Raw genomic sequence first — 25,506 nt, forward strand, 5'->3', positions numbered from 1 at the left:
TAATAATTAAATTTCGATTTAATTCGGTTTTATCCTCGAGAGGGAGCCACGCGCGGCTTTTTCTTCGTGTCCTTTGTGGTCGCTGCAGATGTGAAAAATCAAATAATTAAATCGACAAAATGTCAATTTACTAAGCGAAAAGAAAGGCATTTTATACGTAAGTTTGATTATTCAAACGATGTTTAAACGTAATATTTACTTTATAATTATAAATTTTCCAGTTTAGAAGGGAAAAACAAGAAAAGATTCCTTTATAATTGTATTATTTATCATTTAAATTGCCATTTTTCCCCCCCACTTTGTTTTAATGCAGAAATGCAGCCTTAGATTAGTATTTTAACATAATTTTCTAATGTTTACATCATCCTGTGCTGTGATTACACAATGATTACAAATATGTGGTAAAGGACCTTTAAAAATAAAAATAAATAAATAAATAAATAAATACCTGTTGAATAACTAGAGGAAAAGAAAGTATTATTATTATTTTTTTTTGCTATAAATTAAATTTAACAAATTAATAAACTATAATTATGAAAGTAGTTACATTAAACTGATAGTTTCTTTCATATGTTAAATAGGTTATAGATTATTATGCTATGTTGCATGTTTTGGCCATGTTTATCTTTTATGTAATCCTTAGTTTCTGTATTTTACAGCTTTATTGGATGTTTATAAAGATAATAGAGAAGAATAAGTATATTTATTTGTTCAATATTTTTCCCATTTGGAATATAACTTGTGCATTATGATATAAAGACACTGAACACACCTTAAGGTATGTTCAGTGTCTTATACCACAATATATGAAGTCCACAGTCTTTAGATCATATATATCACAGTCTATATACTGTGGTAGTTCTGGTTTTGACTATTACAGGTGCAGTATGATGGTGGTGCGCTTGGGGGACCAATGGGCATCCTCCAAAAAAAAACAAAGAAAAATGAACACTAAAAATTTATCCAAAATTATTTTCTTAAAATTCATTTTTTCACTTATATTGTGTCGTGTCTTCTATTTCTTTACTACTAATGAATTGGCAGTCGCATAAAGGTGGAAATTTTATTGAATTCTCATTAAAAAATTTTAGTAATGTTCACCTAGGTAGCCCTAATGGCGGTATCGTGTTTAAAAGTTTAGCCCATACAACTATGCCAGCTTTGAGTAGCCCACTTGACTGTTTGTGGAGTACTTGATGTTATATAGTTTTATCGGGGTGTGGGGGCTTGCCCCTATCTGGGTGCTGAGGTGTGAGCAATAGCAAGCACCGAGGTGCACGTCTACATGTAAGATAGGTATTTTTCCCATTTGGAATATAATTTGTGCAGTATACTGACCTTCAGAGACAAACATCGTGTGAAGGGTCAACAATTGTGAGGGTGGTGTGATTTATGCAAAAAATACGAAATAAAACATTGATTTTGCTTAAAATGTAGTGAAAATGACTGGTGCCCCGTTAATGGAGGTGCTGCTGTTTAGAGTTACCTAGGTGAACATTTACCAAAATTTCTTTATCTATCCAACTCTGCTTTCCCAAAATTAAATCCTGATGATGCTCTTCTCTAGATTCTTTTGTTTGCTTATATATATATGTGTGTGTATTATTTTGGTTTTCTAGAAACTGCTGCTGACTTCAATTATTAAATATTCTAATTATATGCAAATTTAAAACAGGCCTTGTTCTTACATTTTAAATCAACAAATTTCAGATGTAAGAAGAAAGTCTACTTCAAATTTAGTCTCAGTCATATGTTAAATAGGTTATGGATTATTATGCTATTTTGCAAGTTTTGGACATGTTTACCTTTATATGATCCTTGATTTATATTTAAGAACTTTATTGGACATTTATAAAGATAAGAGTAGAAAAAGCATATTATTATATTCAATATTTTCTCCATTTGGAATTTAACTTGTGCAGTATAATGCTTGTTTCTAGATACTCTTACTTTATATATAGATAAATTATTTTGGTTTTATAGAAGCTGCTGAAGATATTTAATATTTTAATTGTAATTCTTTTAATTACATTCAAATTCAAAGTAGACCTTGTTCTTATATTTTAAATCTGCAAATTTCATATGTAAGAACTAGGCCTATTTCAAATTAATCCCTTTCATATATTAAATAGGTTATGGATTATTATGCTCTATTGCATGTTTTAGGGATACAGTAATTACATTTATGTAATCCTTGATTGTNCAATATTTTCTCCATTTGGAATTTAACTTGTGCAGTATAATGCTTGTTTCTAGATACTCTTACTTTATATATAGATAAATTATTTTGGTTTTATAGAAGCTGCTGAAGATATTTAATATTTTAATTGTAATTCTTTTAATTACATTCAAATTCAAAGTAGACCTTGTTCTTATATTTTAAATCTGCAAATTTCATATGTAAGAACTAGGCCTATTTCAAATTAATCCCTTTCATATATTAAATAGGTTATGGATTATTATGCTCTATTGCATGTTTTAGGGATACAGTAATTACATTTATGTAATCCTTGATTGTATTCCTATATTGAAGAACTTTATTGGTTATTTACAAACTTCATAATGAGCATTTATAAAGATAATAGTGAAGAATAAACATTCAATCCAATAATCTGAATTTTTTATTAAAACCGAATGAACTGCTGGATTATTTGTTTATATTAAGGCTAATTTTAAAAATTTAATTACTAAAATTAGCCTTAATACAACCTGAGGATAACCATTTTATTTATTTTTCTCATTTAGAATATAACTTACACTGATAATGCTCATCAGTAAATGCTCATAATTATTCTGGTTTTATACAAATTACTACTTGCTTCAAGCATTTATATATTAATCATAATTGTTTTTCAGTTTGTAATTATTTTAATTATATGAAAATTCAAAATAGGCTTAGTTTGTACATTTAAACCTGCAAATTTCTGATGTAAATGCTAGGCCTATTTCAGATTTGATCTCTTTCATGTTAAATAGGTTACGAGTTGTTATGCAATATTGGATGTAATGTGTTTTAGTAGGCAAAAATATGTTAAAATGCATTTTTTATTTTCATATTATAATTCTTGATTATACATTTAAGAATCATATCATAAATATATTATCATTAGGATTAATAAGATAATTATTGCAGAATAAATTGCATATCTCATTCAATAGTTCATATAATGCCGATCTTTGGACTCTCTTCCAACTTAAAATGTAAATATAAAAACTTTTTTCCAATTTTTTATTTATTTATTTCAATTTATTTAATTATTTTAATAGAAGCACATTAAAAAGAAATACTTCAGTTTGTCTTTTTTCATAGCATTGAAATAAACATTTGAAATTTTAAAGTTGTTACTGGTTTCCTATTAAGAGAGTGAGAAGCAACATAATTTTATCATAAATTACTGTTATGAAGTTCCTTTGAAATGATAAAAAGTAGAAAAAAAGGCAGTTTGCATCAGTCAAATTGTTCTTGAGTTATTAGCTTGTAACACTTTTCAATGGACACTGTGTGCGCGCACACAACAAACTAATGTTAAAGTAATTATTTATTTAATTAAATTGTATACTTATGACCTACTAATATATACATTTTATTCTTAATTATAAAATTTGAATATTCTGCTGTTTTTTAATTTATGATTTTGAAATTTTGATGATTGTAAGCATTGGCTTAATTTTATATATACATATATACTGATTTATTCATTAAATTTTTATGTCATTTACTATAAAGATTATTGAATGTATGTATTTATGTAAAGATATACTTATCTGTTCATTTAGATTATTTATATTGTATATGCCAGGTTATTGATTTGTAACCTCAGATTAAACAGTTTAAAAAAATCGGTCAATCTTTACGTATGTGCATCGTCATGGCTGCACAGTGGGACCCAATAATTTCGTAATTTATCAGAATAGGTTAGGTTAGGTTAGAACTTGGGTCCCACTGTGTGGCCATGACGGTGCACATAGGTAAAGATTAGCTAAAAAATCTTTTTGTTTAGATGCTGAAAAAGGTGATGATAGCATATTTTATGTATTGAATATATCAAGGATTTATTTAAAGCTATGCTAAAATTAGTCTTTTTTTATATAAAATTAATAATAAAAAAGCTATCAACACTGATTTTAAAAATAAATTTGTTGTAATGTTTTGAAGCACTTGTGCATATAAATCAGAATATTAATATTTTATTTATATTTTTTATACAATGATATATTTTGAAGATGGGTGTAACATCAAAATGTCATGTGGTTGAGGTGAATAAAAGTAATATTCATAATTGCTTTTAGAAATAATGTTTTTTTGTAAAAATCAGTGTTTACTTTTATAATATTTTATACATTTAGAAGAATAAATTATACAAACTTTGTTACTTTATATAGAACCATTTTCTATTGTTTTTTTTTCCTCTCAAATGCTCTTTTGTAAATCTTAAAAAGAGATGAATAATGCTCTCTTTTGAAACAAACAATAGAATATTTCAATTTTTTTATGCTTAAACATTTTAAAGTATCTGCTATTTACATAATTATAATAGAGAGGTTGAGGCGCACGTTTTAAACATGTAAACGTGTACGTGTGACGTTCGGCGCCGCTTTCCCGTAAGCCTAAAAGTTTGACAATGGTGTTTGGATAGTCGGTGGAATCACGCTCGACATTCCAAACACCATCGTCAAACTTTTAGGNATATATAATTAATTCTTATATTTAATTATTAGAAAATTTCTTACAAATTATCATACTAAATATATTAGTTTTTTGTATTTTTTTTGTAGAAAATATTGATGAACTTTACGATTAAGGCATAGGTCTATTTGGTTAATGTTGTACAATCATGGCTGAAAGTTTGTAAACACTTTGAATATGTTTCAGTAATTTTATTGTCAGTCTAAGCAAATATTGGAAAAAGGATTGGAATTGCAAGGACTGCATTTACAAACGTGAAACAAGTGTTGACTTCAAGGGAGATTAGTATAAAAACAAGAGTTAGGTTGGCAAAATGTTATGTTTGGTCTACCCTGCTTTATGAAGCAGAGTGTTGGACAATGAATGCAAATATTGAAAAGAAATTAAAGGCATTTGAAATGTGGATGATTTGAAGAATGCTGAGAGTTTCTTGAAAGGCAAGAAGAACAAATGAAGATATCCTGGCAATTGCAAATCAGAAAAGAACCTTACTAGAAGTAGTAAGGAAAAGAATAGTGAGTTATCTGGGGCATGTAATGCAACACAACGGCCTAGAAAAACTATTACTAGAGGGAATGATTGATGGACAAAGAGGTAGGGGTAGGTCAAAAAACAACTGGTTCAGCAACATCAGGAATTGGACATACTTAACGTATGAAGAGAATGAAGAGTATGAATACTCTTCATACTCTTCATTCTCTTGAGTATGAAGAGTACTCAAGAGAAGCACAAGATAGATCATGGTGGCGTGAAATGGTTGTCAACCTCCTGACAGGAGAAGACACCTAAAGAAAGAAAGAAGCAAATGTTAATTGTTAAAAACATCTCAGAGTAAAAAAGGATTACCTGTTGATGATGACATTACAATACAGTGAAACCTGATCATGTGACCACTGAAGGAACCAGCTCAAAGTGGTCATCTTACATTAGCAGATTTCACTGTAATTATAATATTACAGTGAAATAACGAAATTCCAGGCTAATTCGGGCCAGACCCATTTGGATTATCAAATAAGTATGAATAAGCATTTTAAGTGCAGTAAACTCTAAATAGGCCTGCACTGTAAATCAAATTTAGGTGTTCTAAGTTTAAGCTAGCATTTTGCAGGAAATACTTAAAGGATTCAAAATTTACAGAATCAGTACATTCAAACAAAATACACTAATTATAATTTCAAAATGAAAAAAAATTACAAATTCTGAATGACTTAGAACAGTGTTCCGCAACCTTTTTCTACTCGCGGCACACTTATGACTCGACACGACTCAACACGGCACACCAAAATGTTATTCCCCTTAAAAACGTATTTATTATACTATTAATAGAATTACGTAATGCCACTAACCTATTATTATTATTAAACAGACATCAATTCGTGCGTTTATTAAAATTTATGAACTTTAATTCACTGTAAAGCCCAGTTCACACAAATACGTAGTAGAAAATGGCAATAACATATTAACTGCCATCTCGGAGATAGCTGGGTATTCACTCCTTACTGTCAACCAAAATGTATCCAAAGGCACTTCGAGGAGTTGTAATTTCAATGTTCTGTCTGCTTTTAATTCCGCGAGTTCCTCTTGTAAATGAATAGGTAGAGATTCTGAAATCGCAACGAATGGATTACGAACCCAGTCGATATCTTCAACACTGTCTCCAAAATACTTCTTAAACCTCTGCTGCAAGATTTGTAAATGTTCTTTAATTAGATCCATCATCACTTTATTACCGGAAGCAAGTGACCATACAGTCGAGAACATTACAAATGAACCATTTTCAATTCTCTGTATCCACAAATTTAGCTTATTCACAAATCCTTGAATCTTATTCATACTAGTAAGAATATTTTCGTTCCTACCTTGCATTTTTCTGTTCAGTTCATTCAAGTGTACGAAAATATCAGAAAGATACGCCAACTTACATACCCATTCATCATCTGCAAATAAATCCGCGTACTCGTGCCTTTCGACAGTCAAAAGTGCACGTACCTCGTCTTTAAGTTCCAATATTCGCGTTAATACTTTTCCTCTTGATAACCATTGTACTTCTGTATGTAGCAGGAGTGTGGTGTGTTCTGATTCCATTTCCTGACACAAAACGGAAAATAGCCGCGAATTTAGGGGTCGCGATTTGACAAAGTTTACGACTTTTACTACTTCGTCCAGCACAACTTTCAGAGAAGGTGGCAAAGATTTAGCAACAATGGCTTCGCGGTGAATAAGACAATGATCGCATCGTATGTTAGAATTAATTTCACGTACTTGAGCTACAAATCCTTTCACTCGGCCTGTCATAGCTGCGGCTCCGTCTGTACAAACACTAACACAGTCCTTCCATTTTAATTCATTTTTGAGCACATATTCGTTAGTTACACGAAATATTTCTTCACCAGTGGCTCGCTCGGGAAGTTGTTTGCAAAAAAAGAAATTAGTTGCAATTACATTACCATCGATGTACCGAATATAAGCAAGAAGTTGTGCGTGGCCGCTAATATCGGTGGACTCGTCGATCTGAAGTGAGAACTTTCCACTGCTCTTGATTTTCTCCTTCATAATGTCTTCAATGTCACTGGACATCTCAATAACTCGGCGACTGATTGTGTCAGCAGAAAGAGGAATTTTTGATATTTCACTAGCAGCTTCTGAACCCAGGACTATTTTCACCATCTCTTTACAAGCAGGCATTAATAACGTTTCAGCTATTGTATGTGGTTTTTTGGCCTTTACGATAAGTTCGGCTACTTTATAGCTAGCTTCCTGTACTTTGTCCGAAACACATACTGTTGTAGTCATGAATGCTGCTTGTTTTTGGTTTTGTTCCAACAACCGACGAAAATAATTGACATCTTTGCTTGACAGAGAAGAATGTTTTGTTGACAAATGTCGTTTCAATTTACTGGGAACCATAGCAGCATTAGTAAGTTTTTCACCACAAACAATACACTCAGGGATTGGGCACGTTTTATCACCACACCAAAAAAAACCGTAAGATAAATAATCACCACTATACTGCCGGCGCACTAACTTTTGTTTCTTTTTTTCGGGCTCGATGCTATCACTACTTCTACTCGTCGACGGAACACTCGGTACATGGAATTTGTCCATCTTAGAAAAAATTACATAGTATAATAATAATACAAAAAAATAAGACTGACTAGCAATCACAATTTTCGGACTACTTCAGAGCATAGCTGAGATAGAACTGAAATATTTGCAAGACGCGGGACCTATATTCTTCAAAGGGAAGTCTAACAATGGGTGGGGACAAGTACCAAAATAAAGTAATAAAGGAAAGGGTAATCCCTGTAATTTTGGGAAAAGCACGTACACAGAACAATTGGCAAGGTTAACAAAACACCTGTGAGCGAGTTTATTTTATATTTAATTTCTTAGAATGCATAAAAATGCATGGTTTGTAATAAATAATAAACAAACATCATCATATTTCACCAGTGCTGCATCAGAGAATGAAATACAGGCATAAGAAACACAGCAACTGTGATAAAAATATTCTATTATTTGTCAAGTTTTATTAATATATGTAAAAGTTCACGTCACACCTTATACCTTGTGACGGCACACCAGTGTGCCGCGTCACACCGGTTGCGGAACACTGACTTAGAACATCGACAACAATATTACCTTTGAAAGGACTTAATATTCATTTTTTGATGGCTAAATCTGGATTTTTGATACTTCACTATATTTCATTCCATGTTTCCAAACTTTTTCCGTGATTGTACGATATAAATTATAAGCTTTAATGACTAAAACTTTTAACAAAAGTTTTGGATTGTACAAGCTTCAGCAAATTGCACTTGTTAGGCACATTTTATATAAATTTATATAATGTAAAGCTTGTATCTCACAATATATAAGATCTCTAATTTTTATTATAAGTTTTGGAATACTGGACTAAGAATAATTAAGCAGGTTGCACGACTCCATGATAAGTATAAAGTGTAAGAGAAGCCAAATGATTACTGGATTAAGTTGGGCTACCACTACTACTAATTATTAAATACTGAGTAATTAGGCACTAGAGATAGGCATTAGGCACCATCTTTCCACGTGGATTCTATCATAAGTAATCAAAAAATTTCGTTATTTCTTTCAAACAATTAAAAAAGTAAATAGGCTATGAAAACCGGCAGCCATCTTGGCAACTTTTGATTTACAGAAGTGAATTTCAATTGCTTTTTTACAGAGTAGCATAAAAAATTTTTCTCCGTTCAATTTTTTTTTTTAATTCAGAGGCCCCAAACTTTATCTTATTTAGCTTAATGATAAATCTGGCACTGTGTATGTAGGCCTAATGATAAGTTTAGTCTTCAGCAGCAATTTTAGTATGAGGTTCTTTGACAAAAGTGGACTTGTTAAACATATTTTACAAAAATTTATGTAATTTAAAGTCTGTATCACATAGTACTTGATATTAGAAAAGATCTAGGATCCTAACTAGTAGTTAGTTTCAGAGTACTGAACTAAAATTGACTATTTATGTATTACTTTAAAAGTATGAGGCCTTAGACTGTTGTATCATTTCAGGAATCCAGGTTAAATTTTGGCTATTTATTTATCTACAGAGAGACTGAATTTATATTGGTATTTTAAAGAGTGAGATTTTAGATTCTGATATTAATATTTCATTTTTGAGATTTGGTTATCCGTTTTATACAATAACTTTCTCATAAATTAGTAAACCAAACAAAACTTTAATTAAAGTCCAGCTAACATTTCATCAGGATTTGGAACAGTTGTAACAGCCTGATGATAATCAAAAATACTTTCTTACTGGACTGCACTATATAAATAAAATCAAAACCTTTAAATAATCCAGCAAATCGTTTTAATATCTTAAAAACGCTTTTGAACGCTTTAAGCGTTCATCCTTAGTTATCATTATGAATCGAACGAAGAATTCGAAATTACGTAAAACAAAATTCAAAAAGTGGTTACATAAATGTACGTTAACATTTACCAAGTTTAAATAATTGGAAAAATTATACAAGTTAATTAAATCGAAACAAAGAAATAAAATAAAATATATACATTCGGTAAAAATTATCTTAATTATTCTTCCCGCTTGCATAAACTATGTCAACTCATCGTAGAAGGATTTCCATGCCGATGACAATCCGTCGGCATCTCTATGATTAATACAGTTTGTGTGCAACTGTGCCTTGTGAATTTCTAGTTTTTCCAGATGTTTTATGGCCTGCCTGGATCTTGTAGCTTTAATGATCGACACCCGATCCCAAAAGACCTCGATATTCTGTTGTTTTGCAAAGGCAGCAAGCACCGTAGAGTCTACATTTTTATTTACAGAGTGCTTATGTTCAGCAATTCTTTTCTTTAAGTTTCTCATGGTTGCTCTTATGTATACCAAATTAGAATTAAATCTACGGTCTTTTAACGGTATTGAGTATACCCCTGCCATCGTGTTGCGTTCGTAAGCACCTTTATCGTTCCTTAAGAGCCTGTATACGGTGGGATTACGCTTGTAAACTATCTGTATGTTCTTATCTCTGGTAATTTTTTTAACTATTCCTTTAAGGAACGGTATGTAATTAAGCACGACTCTTTCTTTACGCTGATTCCCTTTCTGAGAGGGGTGGCACTTCCGACAATTCGCAATGAGAGCATCTATTCTTTCTCTACAGTATCCCTGCTGTATCGCTACGTTTCGTATATAATCCAATTCTTTGTACGTGTCGCAGATGCTGGTGCAATGTGTGTGTGCCCTCATTATCCATGAACGAAAAACGGCGATTTTTATATATTCTGGGTCTGCGGAGTTCCTAGGAATGACAATAGGAAGATAAGTGAGTTTCCGGTATATGTCCGTTCTGATTTCCCCATCTTTGCAAGTTATAGATAAATCCAAAAAATTAACATTGTTTCCACTTTCCTGCTATAGCTCCAGGGTTAATCCATATTGGTTGTCATTGATCAGATCTATAAATTGGTTAACCTTGCGATTATCCTTCCATAAAATAAAGATATCATCCACATATCTTGCGTAAGCCAATATGCCTTCCTGGAACGAGGGGAGTATATCGTTTTTGAGTTTACGCAACACTAATTCGCAGAGTATAGCTGAAAGTTCGAAAGCGTTTTTAAGATATTAAAATGATTTGCTGGATTATTTAAAGGTTTTGATTTTATTTACTGATGATAATCTTTGAAAAGGGACAAAATTATTAACTGGAGTGTAATTAAAGGTTATTTTGTAAGTCCAGGTTGGTATTTTAATCAGTTATTTATTAGTATTAGTATGAAATCTTAAAAGCCTANTTTGATGGCTAAATCTGGATTTTTGATACTTCACTGTATTTCATTCCATGTTTCCAAACTTTTTCCGTGATTGTACAATATAAATTATAAGCTTTAATGACTAAAACTTTTAACAAAAGTTTTGGATTGTACAAGCTTCAGCAAATTGCACTTGTTAGGCACATTTTATATAAATTTATATAATGTAAAGCTTGTATCTCACAATATATAAGATCTCTAATTTTTATAATAAGTTTTGGAATACTGGACTAAGAATAATTAAGCAGGTTGCACGACTCCATGATAAGTATAAAGTGTAAGAGAAGCCAAATGATTACTGGATTAAGTTGGGCTACATTACCACTACTACTAATTATTAAATACTGAGTAATTAGGCACTAGAGATAGGCATTAGGCACCATCTTTCCACGTGGATTCTATCATAAGTAATCAAAAAATTTCGTTATTTCTTTCAAACAATTAAAAAAGTAAATAGGCTGTGAAAACCGGCAGCCATCTTGGCAACTTTTGATTGACAGAGGTGAATTTCAATTGCTTTTTTACAGAGTAGCATAAAAAATTTTTCTCCGTTCAATTTTTTTTTTTAATTCAGAGGCCCCAAACTTTATCTTATTTAGCTTAATGATAAATCTGGCACTGTGTATATAGGCCTAATGATAAGTTTAGTCTTCAGCAGCAATTTTAGTGTGAGGTTCTTTGACAAAATTGGACTTGTTAAACATATTTTACAAAAATTTATGTAATTTAAAGTCTGTATCACATAGTACTTGATATTAGAAAAGATCTAGGATCCTAACTAGTAGTTAGTTTCAGAGTACTGAACTAAAATTGACTATTTATGTATTACTTTAAAAGTATGAGGCCTTAGACTGTTGTATCATTTCAGGAAGCCAGGTTAAATTTTGGCTATTTATTTACCTGTAGAGAGACTGGATTTATATTGGCATTTTAAAGAGAGATATTTTAGATTCTGATATTAATATTTCATTCTTGAGATTTGGTTATCATTTTTATACAATAACTTTCTCATAAATTAGTAAACCAAACAAAACTTTAATTAAAGTCCAGCTAACATTTCATCAGGATTTGGAATAGTTGTAACAGCCTAATGATAATCTTTGAAAAGGGACAAAATTATTAACTGGAGTGTAATTAAAGGTTATTTTGTAAGTCCAAGTTGGTATTTTAATCAGTTATTTATTAGTATTAGTATGAAATCTTAAAAGCCTAGGTTACCTAATGCCTAAAACTATTACTATACTATTAATTAATTAATCCATATATTCATATACTAAACCTTCCTCTTATTGTCAAATTTTGCTTTCATTCTGTTAAATATGGAAATGAAAATATTTACTTATAAGCCTATTTGCTTTGAAATATCATTGTTGTCAATATATAAAAAATTCTTATAAATAGTGAAGTTAGAATTTCATATACAGAAATTATAGATAAAGTCTAGAACATCCCAAGGAGCATTTACAATCAGAAGACTTGTTATTTTAGGTTGTTATGTATAAGAAGGTCCTAACTAACATCTATTTAATACATCTACAACAGCTGTAAATGAATGATCACATTCATTTACCTAGTAGTGTTGTAGATGTATTAGCTTAAGGTATCGGGTTTCAATGGTTGTGTATATTTATATATCTGTTTAATTTTCCACTACACAAATAACAGAAATGCTTACAGATTTCTTATTGTTTTTTCAAGTATAAGAAATAAAAATGACCCATTGGAGAGGATACTAGGGATGTATACTATCCCTATACAGGATTACAGGGTGCAAATACATTGGGGTCACTGCTTGATTCCTGAACATGAGGATTAAGGAGCATCAATATACTATTCAGAAGGGACTCACAATTGCACTAACAACTTTTGCAGATGATAACATTCAGGTTAAATTTGATAGTGCCCCTATATTACACCACTGACGACCCAGCCAGCCTGAAATATCTTGAACGAATAGAAATAGTCAAGGTTTTCACAAGGAGTACGGCGATTAATTATAAGGAGATGAACTTTATTTCAACCACATGGAGGATATTCTATGACCTCCCATAAGTCTTGAATTAAGACATATTTTTGTATTTTGTAAAATTCTTTTGTTCTTAAATTGTTATTTAACATATTATTGGCATTGAAACACAATGTTAAATGCTACAATTGTCATATATATATTTCATGAATTTTCCAGCTTTTAAATTTATGTTCTATTTTTAAAAGTTGTATTTATTTATATCTGCATTCTTCAAACATGAGGATGACTGTTTAAAACAGAAGAAAACTTTTTTTATTATATTTATTTTTACTGGTTTATTGGTGTGTAGCTGTAGTTATTTATAGATAAAATAAAGTTTATTGTGTTTGCACATAGATAGAATGACAATCCAAATATATTTTATAAATATTTTAAGGAAAACTTTAAGAATTAAGAGCTATATTTTTAATGAGTCTTTTTAAAATGAAGATTCATATAATCTGAGTTTGCAGGTATAAATTATAAAATGCAATAACAATAGAATGCTAAAAATATAATGGTGACCTTTGATTTTACAGGCCCCAATATAATGGATTTTGGAAACAATAGAAAATCCTGCTTATTTTAGGGCAGGGGTAGCAAACTGGCAGCCTGCAGACTGGATAAGGCCCGTTAAGGCTTCGTATCCAGCCCATGGCCTTGATAATTTCTTTTCTAAAAATCAATGTTTCTAACATATTGCAGGGATTAAAACAGAAAAAATTCAAATCTCTAACTGTTTACAAAGTCGTAAAGGCCTGGCAATAAAAAGACATTTGTTAGAGCTTTTTTTTTAATTACAGTATGTTTTAGTTTACTAAATAATATTGAATACGGCCCATCTGATATACATCTATTTGATTGGCTCTTTGCTGCATTTGTGTTTGCAACCCCAGTTTTAAGGTTTCTATTAGAGTGAAAATATGGTATTTAAGAATATCAGACTGTATTAGTATGGAATGTCTGTAAGGCAGCCTGTTGGCAACCACCTTTCTGTTATTAAATGTGGTATATTATATAATTCTTTCTATTATATTGTGATAATATTTATCACAATATAATAGAAAGAATTGATTGTTACTGTATTTTTTGGCATATAAGACGACTTTTTAACCCAGGAAAATCTTCTCAAAAATCGGGGGTCGTCTTATATGCTGGGTGTCGTCATATATGGCGAGTATATTCCAAACTCTATATTTTAACTGTAAAAGTCGGGGGTTGTCTTATACGCCGGAAAGTACAGTAAATATCTCTTACTACAACTCATATAAGGTTTGTCTTATAGTTTATTGCAGATTGTAACATAGATTTTGTTTATATGATATATAAACAACTTACTGCATTAAAAGTTCTTGAATAGGAAAAGAAAATTACACACCTAAAAGGACACAGTTTATCTTTTTAAAATTTTAATAGTTTTTAAAGAATATATTCATTTTTTTTAATCATTTTTTTATCATTACGTAGATGGCTAAATAGGTTATAAAGGAAGGCTAGCATTATAATCATTGTGTTGTTCCTAAGATGCGAAAGTGGATAAGGAAAATATAAAATATATTAAAGGAATAGACTTATTTTAGTTAGATTCACATATCTTTTACTACTGATAGAATTATATTCCATATTGCTTCATTTAACTCCTCTATGGATGAATTATCAACTATCTTCGTTTAGTTTGCTGCTTTCATTTTACAGAGGAAAGTGCATCATGAATGAAACAGTTTAATGTGTTAAAACAAAACATACTGAAGTTTAAAAACGACAAGAAATAGATGTTAAATATTAAAAAAAAACTAGTTAAATTTTATGATTTAATGTTTGTAACTGTTTATGCAATCATTTTCAGATATAATGATGAAATGAATGTGAAATGATAGTTACATAATGTTTAGCAAGAAAACTACAGTCGACCCCCCTATAAGATATAGATACGTTCCAATTTATTAGGAATCCGATTTCTTACGAGTCGTTCCAATCACAGCCCGACACGTGTCAAGTTTACGGACTACGGCTGTTTGAAAGGTTTTCTTCCATAAAATTAATCGATTCTAGACTAATCCGACTCAACATTTCCAAAATACGTATATATTTTTTGGAAATAATCCGTATAAACTACGCTATAAACAAAAAATTGTAGGATTACTTACCGAGTATGCACCATTCGACAACCCCATTGCTAAAGCTTGTTTTCGTCGCGAAGCAGCACACCAAACCACGGCCGATTTCTGATAACTTATTTTTCTGCGAAAACTTCGTTGAACTTCGGAGACATCATTAATATAAATAATTTTAATCGCCGTTGAATAAGAAATGTTTCTTTCACAAGAAATGTATAAAATTACAGTACTGTATTAGACTTACGGTACCTAATTTACATACTGACAGACGATAGTTAGCGTAAAAATCTCCGTAGCGTGGCGCCACGCTAGACGGCGGAAATTATATATTTAATTATAACAAAGTTACAATAAGTTAATATATAATTATATATACAGTACCTAATTTATATATAATTAATATATAATTATATGTACAGTACCTAATTTATATATAATTTATATAATACTGTCCAGACGATAGAAATCTCTCCGTAGCGTGGCGCTATGGACGGCGGGAAAGTAGTTCGGCTGCCTGATGACGTTTGAGGTAATTATAGGGAATTTTTACTGTTTTTTTACGGATACCGGTCACAATTTTTTCGTAGTTTTATAGGAATCATAATTATAGGGGGGTCGACTATACAAATGACAAAGGGAAATCTATAAGTCTGAATATGAAATTTATAAAAAAATGGTAATGAAAGCAATGGAAATAATAAAATAGGTAAAGAGTCAGTCAAATAATAATAATAGAAATTTTCAATACGTCAATAAATTATTAGTCTTTTTGCTATTTAGATAGTTCTTTTTGTCAGTTTGTTTTAATCAAATGACCAAATCAGGTTCATTGAGCCATAATCTGGCTGATTAAATATGTAGATATTATGTAATTTGAACTGAAGGTTGGCAATTAAGTTGCCATTTTGTATTAAATTTAATAATTAAAGTCTATTAACTCTAGCATTTATCCAATTACATTAAAGTGCTAAATTACAAAATGTTTTTGGTTATCTTAAATAATCATTGTCAGGTTACATTTGAAAATGGAATGTTAATTTGTCTTATTAAAACTGTTGGAATTTGGTTTTTCAATTTAGTATTTTAATAATTAGAATTAAATTACTAATTTTTAGATTATTCTGGAAGAAAAGACCAATTTTAAGCAGGACTTGAACCTGCAACTTCTACTTAACATGCAGATCCATTGCAGTTATGCACCTAGACCTTTGTTTGATCTCTTTCAGACCAATTAAATATAGAAGATACAACCATTCTGGTCATTCGCTGCACTGATTGGGAGACAGTTATGTGGTGAATTATTAATCCAGGCACATTTTGTTTTATATTTTATGTGGTTTTAGAAATTTACTAAGACTTGTGATCTTTTTATTATAGATTTATCACAAGAATTTTGATGTTATTTTAACGTTTTGTATAATACTGATACTGAATAGTTGAATTGATATGCATGTATAGACAGTTTGGCTCATATATAGAAGCAGAATTTAAGATCTAAAGAAATTAAAATATAAAATTATTGAGAGATGTTACTTTTGTTTTAATATCTAATTAATGAATCAAAGAAAGTATTTTCAAACAAGTTCAACAAAACAGGCTCTTTTGTTGAACTTGTTTGAGATTTTCATGACTGGTTTGACGTTTATTGAGAGAATTATGCGTGATTGGCATGAATACACTTTTAGAATTATATTGAAGTATTTACAAAGCCACAAAGCATAATTATTATTTTTAAGGAAAACAATTTTTTCCCTATCGCACATCATTTATACATTAAAACATCAGGCTAACTGTTAACACAGAATATACTATTACTACCAGATATATTATTTTATATATTAACACCATATATATTATTATTGTTGTATTTATTTATATCGGCTTTATTTTGGCATTTTAAAGAGAGATATTTTAGATTCTGATATTAATATTTCATTCTTGAGATTTGGTTATCATTTTTATACAATAACTTTCTCATAAATTAGTAAACCAANATGTTATTATTGTATTTATTTATAACTTTATTTATAAATATTTTAATTATATGTTGTAATACGTAACGATCTTTGTATTCAACATCGTTTAAATGTTAAAAATTAGAACACAACTATGTTTGAAAACTGTTAGAGATAGAGCTGTTTTTTCTGTTCTATGCAATTTTTCCTGACGAGGGCCTCTGAACAACGGCCAAAAACATTTGAACATTAAACCTTTTTTATTGTTCGTTTGCTGGAATTATCGCTTAGGTGTGAAGTGGTTGTTTTAGTATATTGAAGTCTTTAAGTTTTGGTATTTTAAATTAGAGCTAGCTGAAGTATCTTATCTGACATAAGAGAATTGGAAATATATTGGATAATATAGGAATTGAATAAAACATAACTTATCTTTTGTTTACAATGTAATTTTGAATAAAAAATATAAAAATATGTATAAACTTAAATACTAAATATATAAATACGAGGAAATATTTGGAATCATGGATACACAGTAGATTTATCTACAAGTCTAGCTTAGATGACATATAGCAAAGTCATCCAAAACTATTGTGAGCATTCATTTTATTTATCCACTTTGTTTGTCTGTTTATTTTTCAAATATGCTTCTCAAAACAGTATGATGATTCAGAAAGACTGTTTTAAATACAAAAACTATTTATTTGTTTTAAAAATAACATTTACTGTCATCTGTTGGCATTTTACCAAGCTGTTATCAATGTTACATCTGTTGGTATCATCTTATGTTACACACATACAGGTGTGCCACTAGACAACCAACAAATGGATAATCTGGACTTTAAGTCTGGTGATAAATTTAGCTTTATGAAATTTGTTAAGTTACTTTTTGAATTGTAACTTTAATCAATCTTTTTGATGATTGTATATGACAAGGGTGGCCAAACCTTGTTACAATAGAAGCCATACACTGCCTATTGGAAATACACAGAAGTTACATCCTCTATTGGAATGCCTATTGGAGAGCCTCATCATCTGTTTATAGTATTTTAACTATATATAATATAATTATCAATGTTACTTTACTTTGTTTAATTAACATCATGAAGTACCAGTAATAATTTAACTTCTTCAAGTTTATGAATACAAACTAAGCTTTCAGTTACCTGTTCGAGATTAAGTTGAGAGTTACACTTACAACTTCTGTGTATATTACACTACGTAATAGTTATATAATATTTTTGTAAGTTTTTTTATGTGTAAGTAGTACATACCAAGTTCATAAAATGCAATTGTGTAAGTATATCGGATCCACAATAAGGGTCTAAGAAGAGCCACACGTGGCTTGTGAGTTACAGTTTAACCACCTCTGGTATATGACAATTAAGGTAAAGTATTAAATAAATGAAATAATTCTTACTATTTTATCATGGAAGAAAGAAAATGAATATTTTTATTATATTAATACTAGTATTTTAATATTGAAAAATGGGTCAGTATATTGCTACATCATTATTGTATTCCATTTGATTGCATTTTTGTATTCCATTCTTAAAAAGTCTTACTTAATAATTTTATAAATAAATGTAAATTATCTTATGTAAGTAATTAAATTAATTGTTATGATACATGTTTTTGTTTTATAAATTCACTTATTACTATGTTAGAATAGCTTTATTATTTAACTAATTCTTACTTTTAATGGCGATATGCAGTAGTGTGATATAGTTACAGGGCTGTTGAGTGCTTGTATGGGCCTGGGCATAAAGCAGGCCCTGTTTGACTTTTTTTTTAATGAATAAAATACATAATGTATCTTTATTAGTAAGAAAAAATCTTCTGTAGAAGAGTACAACATTGGAAAATATTTTAGAAAAACACTAAAGTAGTCATTTGAATTTTTTAATGCAGTGAATAATACAGACTGTTAATAATAATTTAAAATAAGAAACTTCACAAAGTACACAGAACAAAACCTTGTTAACTAATGCATTAAATAGATGTGATAGTTAAATGAATATAATACATTTAATGTGTTAGTTTTTCTTGTGAAATTGGTTTAAATTTTCTTTAAGTAACAGTCTTTTATAATTTTAACGAAATGAATTATTTTAAATACCAGTTACTGAGGGGGGAAAGCCAACCCATTAGGTGCCAGTCCCAAGCCCAGTAAACGATGAGGTAAATGATAGGAAGAGCAACCAACTATAAAATTTATATGCCAAAACCATAATGTATAAGAGGGAATATGTATAATAGGGAATATGTGAGATTTTGGGTGTACCCTGAAAGCAGCGCATAGTGACATCACCTGAAAACTGCAAGAAATGAGCTCGGGTTACTGAACCAAGGACATGTTTGGCTAAAGTTAGTCAAATGAAAGGAAAAGAGGAGGATGTTTTTTTTGTCTTGTTATTCTTTTTTGTGCATTCCAATTTATAACATTGGTTGACCTGTAGTAGATCTTGTCTATTGTTTCATTGTTTGTTTAGTTATGGCAATGCAACACTTGGGTGATCTGCCTAGGGGTGATGCCTTCCTGGAGAGCTTTTTAAGGGAAAATGGTCCCTATTTAGGCATTACAGACGTGGAGAAAACCGAGAAAACTCTTCGTGGCTAGCCTGTCCGAGCGAGGTGCCAACCCACAACCGAACTCCCAGTGTTCAGGGTACGAAGACCACTTGGCCACTGGTGGGCCTAGATCTTGTCTAAGTTCTGAAACATTTGACAGGTTTACATTGAACTTATTTACTGGAATTAACAATGTTTTGTTTTGTGCACTTTGTTATATTTATCTGTCCAGTTAAGTGAGGAAGGTAATTTTACAGGAAAGATTACTCTGATAAAATGTAGAATTGATTCTTCATATAAAATTTTATGAAGATTATTGTGAACCATACCCTTAAAATAAATCCTGCTACATTAAATGAACTATATTATTAATTTTTAACTATTTTGAATGCTTGAACATTAAAATCAATTTTTTTAAATTTCAGAATGATTCCATTACATGAAGATTGTAAGTATTGTTGGATACGAGCAATCACTTTTCAAGTTGGCATATTCAAGTAATACTTGATGATATGCCACTCGACAATTCTCGCATCAATGGATTTAAAAAAGTATTCAAATTTCATTAGTCATTAATAATTAATTAACGACTTGAAATTTAATAAAACTAAATTTTATTTTCTTTTTCAGTTGATTGAATTTCTGAGAGATGATATAGACATCAATCTTAAAACAAGATTTTTTAAAACATCATTAATGCAAATCCAGGTATAAAATATACAACAGATCATTAATGTTCCATTATTGCTTTGTTCTGCTAGCATTCAAGGTTTGTAAATTAATCTCTGTGTTAGAAGTTTTTTTATTTGGAATCAATGTATAAACTCCACAAGCAAATTGAAACAAGAGATAATGCTTTAATGGAGAAAAAATTTACTAAAAGCAGCACAAAGTTCAGAAACACTAAGCATTTGAGTAATTCATATTACTGTGACTCATTGACAGGAACGTCAAATGGAATATCATTTCTACAGAGTCTATTATCCTTTCTGCTTACATCCAAAACAATGGATGCATTCAGCAGACTCAACAGTTGCAGAGCTGTTGAGTATTTTTCTGCCATATTCCCTCTACAGTTTTGGAACATGTTTGGTATTTTGACATCACATTTATTAGTGTCTTTGATTTATGTTACCTATTGCTACCTGAAACTGACCTATGACGACTGCTTTTTGTTCCAACACATACATCACTCGTCGTTCAGCAGATGTAACTATGTAACAGCTACATTCAAGTGCTTTCAAGTGTTCCTGATGATGAATCAGGAACACTTGAAAGCACTTGAATGCTTAGTGTTTCTAATTGTTTTTGTTTGTACTTTTTGTAAAGTTTTACTCTGTTTAAAGTATTATTTCTTGTTTTCATTTGGAATCATTCAATTCTGGTATTTATTAAAATATTCTGCATGATAAATAAATATGTGAGTACTCAATGTTGTATGAGTTTCGTAATGGAAGTTTATGAGGTAACTTAGTTTCTTTTTTATCAATTCATTATTATAATTTTTTTGTATGTTAATTAACAGTATTTAATGTAAATGATTTATATAAAAATTATTTATTTCAGAATCTCAAAGTATCATATTTACTTGCCTTGAATGTATAAGTAGAAGATACAATAAATTCTTTATTTTATTATAAAAATAATTTATAAAATATTTTATTAAAGTTTACTATTTTATTATTTCATGGAGACAGAACTGTTAAATACTTAACAGTTCTGTCTCCATGAAAACTGAAACCAACACTTTACAAAAAAGCAGCATGTAAATAGGTCGTAGCATTTCTTGAAAGGACCACTTCTGTGGACTCTGCATGAATTCATGGAAAAAGTTAACAAAGGAAAAGGAAGGTCTTTGCATAGGGATAGGAGACACAAAAAGACCTCACCTTTGACTCAGTTGGAGCTGAAGAAATGGCTATTCATTTGCTTCCATAACAACTATTGTTTAAGTTTGATTTTTAAATAACCTTTGGTTATATACAGAATTAGTTTAGTTTTTATATTATTTTTAATAATATAATATATATATATATTAAAATCAAATTGTTTCATCATCGTACACAAATAACATTTGAAAATTTCAAAACAACTTTTAAATGTTTTTTAAAAACGTTTTAATTTTCCACTGATTTGATTTTAATTAGTTTTGATTTTATTTTTAATTTTGATTTCGGTTTCAGTATAAAGGCCAGAGTTTTAACAATTATTTTATTATTTTTAAATTATTATTTTTAGTTTTATTAGCTGGCTACCTAGTTTAAGTTTAATTAAAAGAAAAAATTTCAGCTTCTGAGACATCGAACATTAACAAATGCAAACCGATTCAGTTGCATACATCAAAGACGAATTATTAATTATTTTAAGTTTAGATTATATTTGTTGTTTATTTTAAATCTTAATTACTTTTTAATTACATTCTTTATATAGTTAAAAATATATATATTTTAATTTTATGTAAGAGGAGGTTTTTTCTTTAAGTATTTTGAAAACATATTTTTAAACCTTTGAATATTTAAATTGAGAGAATAAATAAGTGCATGAATCTACAGTGAATTATAGACATTGTAAATATCAGTAATTTACTCAGCAAAAATTAGTCTCAGTTTGTTTTGACTTATTTTAATATTAGTTAGTTTGATAAAAAAAAAATTTTTGTGTTTTGTTTTGTTTTCTATCTAAAAGGAAGTCTTCGAAAATTTGCCATGTGTCTTTGGAATAAAACACAATACTAGTGTTTACTATGCCACAATTATAAAACAGGACACTGTTTCAAAAAACAAATCAAAATAATTTTAATTATTTAATCAAAACTATTTTATTTATGAATATTATTAAAAACTCCTTAGAACCTCAGATGGAAATACTCTCAATCTTGTTTCTCTTAAATCTGACTTTATAATTCAGGTTTCACTCATGTTTTTCTTCATCTTGACCTTCTTAATACCCGACATGAATTTTTCCCAATCTTTCAGAAACAATCTATTTATATATTGAAACAACAATTTATTTTTAAAGACAATAGCAAATATACAGCAATTCTATCATTGATGGCTAACCTAACATAGGATAGTCCGAAGCCTGTGTGTTCATATATTGTCTTATTATATACATTTCTAGTGTTAATTTTATTATTAAACATTTGTAACTTTGCCGATCGAATTTCGGATTTTCGGTCTTTTAGAGCTTTGCCCTTAGGATTATTTTAAAGAATCTTTTTAAACGGGCTTATTTTAAGTCAGTAATTTAAAATAATCCAAATAAAATACTTTAAATATTCCAGTGATACCATTTGTATCATTGAAGCATAATTCATGGATAGAGAATAGTTAGATGACTGAAGTGTTTTAAGCTACATTTATCTAAATTTTTTCCCTGACAATTCCTTTTTTAAAAATCTAAATGTATCTTCAATTCAGCATTGTCTTAGATTCAAAGTAATATATTTGTATATCAAATTATATTTCAAAAACTTACACAAGATCCACCTAATATCAGTATTAGAGAAGATTTTTGTAGTTTAGCAGTCTTGGCTACATTAATCTTCTATATCATTGAAGTGATGTCATAGAAGGGCCATTGAAAGAGCTGAGATGGGGATTTTTCCTGGACCCAGAGGCAATTTAGTGGTTATAGTGGTTCCTCTCTTATAAATGAATGTTATTTAGGGATCTATCAACAGACGAGAGACCTACCTATGCTTAGATTCCATACAAGTCATGTTATTTAAATTTGAAAAGTTTCTACTGAATGGTGTTAGATGACCACGACTTAATTGCTAACAGGAAAAGTATGATGTATACTACTAAAGGGGCAAGACACTTCTAAACTTAAGGTGCATTATGACGATGTCACAATAAATAATTGCTCATTTTGTATTTTATCTTTCCACCTCAATCTCTGGCTTCTGCTTGATCACTTTTCTGTTACCCATTTTTTTTTTTTTAAATAAATTTTCTATATTAATTCTGTATTCTCTTTATGCACCATGTAACCATACCATCTTAATCTTGCCTGTTTTATATTGTATGTAATGCTAGTAAAAATAATCTGCTCTATAATTTTAATTTATAAATTTAATCTTTACAAAAAATTAGAAAATTATTTAGAAAAAAATATATTTAATTTTTGCAAATTAAACATTGTCAAGTAATACAATAATTTGTTTATTTATTATTGTTATTTAAAGTAACATTTTTTAATAAGTTCTTTAGGAAACATTTTAAATTTTATTCAGTGTTAGAATCAAATTTTATTCTGTTCTGCTTTTTTTTGGTAGATGCTCGAGAATGACAAGATAAGCCGAAAGTATTAGCAATAAAGTAATTTTTGTAATTACTTTAATACTATAAACAGCTTTAAAAATATGGCTCAATAAATTTAAATTTATTTGCCTTCATATGAAGAAATAACTGAAAGTGATCATATACATATAAAGGATCCATTGAGTTTGGAGGACTAATGGTTGGTTTATAGACCATTGACAGTTTGGTGCTGCAACAGCAGAGTTTGCAGAGTTCCACTACATTCTCTGTCTTTTCTGCTAGATATTGAATTATTGATGTATACTTCTGATCTAATGACACAAACATGATGCCAATACAACATCTCATTTGGCATTGGGTAGCATCAAAGTTGAAAATTGTTCAATTTTGGCGTTAGATGCTAAAGCCACACCACACTGAGTTTGACCATAAACTGGATGATGATCTTGTCAACTTCAGAAATTGTTAATGAATGAAACTCTGTGCTATTATTGGACTATAAACTAGCCTTTAAACTAGACCCTTATATTTTTTTAAATTTATAATCAATAACATTATTTCTAATACATAAATTTCTTATGAAGTCAGTCAGAAACATATTTATATTTTTTTTTCTATTAATTTTCATGTTTAATTTTTTTTTAGTTTATTATGTATTATTTATTTTCAAAAAAAATATGTGAATTTTAGTTAATTTTTTTCAATAGTATACTTATTAGGGTAGTATATTATTTAGCAATCTAACTTTACATGTATTAATTAGTGTTCAAGTGAACGAAACATTAAATAACTGACTATGAAAAAATACTCAAAAAACAGCACTTAAAGTGAACAAAGAATTTGCAAATTACACGAGGACTTTTATATTTTATTGAATTTAATCACCATTAAAAATTATACAGAATTTATCTTAAATTACTATTTGTAAGCATTAAAATTTTTCCCAATTTTTGTATTGTTTATGAAAAAAAAAATAACAACTTTAAATTATTTACTGATCTAATAAATTTTCTAATTACAAAGGTAAGCGCACACTTGAGTAGGTGGGCAGAGTGGGTGAAATGGACGAAAATCTTATCAGCAGGGGATGGGCAGACGGGTGGAAATGTTATCTCGTCAAGAGTAGAGACAGATTCCTCCATTCAACCAGACTTCTCTATCCACCTGCCTAGTGTATACATGTCCATAACTTATAACAGTGAAGATTTTTCTCCATTTGCCAAACACACCCAAGTTTGTGCTTATCTCTATAATATCACAATAAATGTTAAAGATTTAACATTAAACAACTAAATATTTATCACTAGTAGTTGATGACTTGCATAATGAATATTTTCAAATAATAAAAGCAATGTAATTATCGTTAAAATAAAAAAAAAATATTTTCGGTAATTTATCTCGGGCTTTTTCAGTTTGTTTTAGAGATAAAACCTTAAATTAAGCAAAAATATATTTTGTATGTTTTTAATGATTATTACACTGTTTATATACGTTATAATGTTCGTTTTTGTAATTTAAAATTATTCGTTATATAGTTCTACACAACATGCACGATCCATTTCACTTTCCAATCTGCAATATTTGCGCACAG

The 25,506-nt window shown here is 29.5% G+C and overlaps 2 protein-coding genes across 4 annotated transcripts in view; one reads left to right on the forward strand and one right to left on the reverse strand.

The window, feature by feature from the left end:
- Nucleotides 1-29: 29 nt before the first annotated feature.
- Nucleotides 30-25,506, forward strand: part of LOC111627380 (ankyrin repeat domain-containing protein 12-like) — a 61,929-nt gene continuing 36,452 nt past the window's right edge. For 2 of the 3 annotated variants that reach the window (XM_023370944.1, XM_023370943.1), the window contains exons 1-3: nucleotides 30-157; nucleotides 20,076-20,201; nucleotides 20,281-20,358. The gene's annotated coding sequence lies outside the window, so the exon portion shown is untranslated. Of the gene's footprint in view, nucleotides 158-20,075; nucleotides 20,202-20,280; nucleotides 20,420-25,506 lie in introns of all 3 variants that reach the window. The other variant, XM_023370942.1, reaches the window with a different exon arrangement.
- On the reverse strand, nucleotides 6,089-7,792 carry LOC111627366 (zinc finger BED domain-containing protein 5-like). The gene has a single exon (XM_023370930.1). It carries the CDS (start codon nucleotides 7,790-7,792, stop codon nucleotides 6,089-6,091), a length of 1,704 nt encoding a protein of 567 aa, XP_023226698.1.

This window comes from Centruroides sculpturatus, unplaced genomic scaffold, assembly GCF_000671375.1.
Source record: "Centruroides sculpturatus isolate CEXI.00-Female unplaced genomic scaffold, Cexi_2.0 scaffold378, whole genome shotgun sequence".
Lineage (NCBI taxonomy): Eukaryota > Metazoa > Arthropoda > Arachnida > Scorpiones > Buthidae > Centruroides > Centruroides sculpturatus.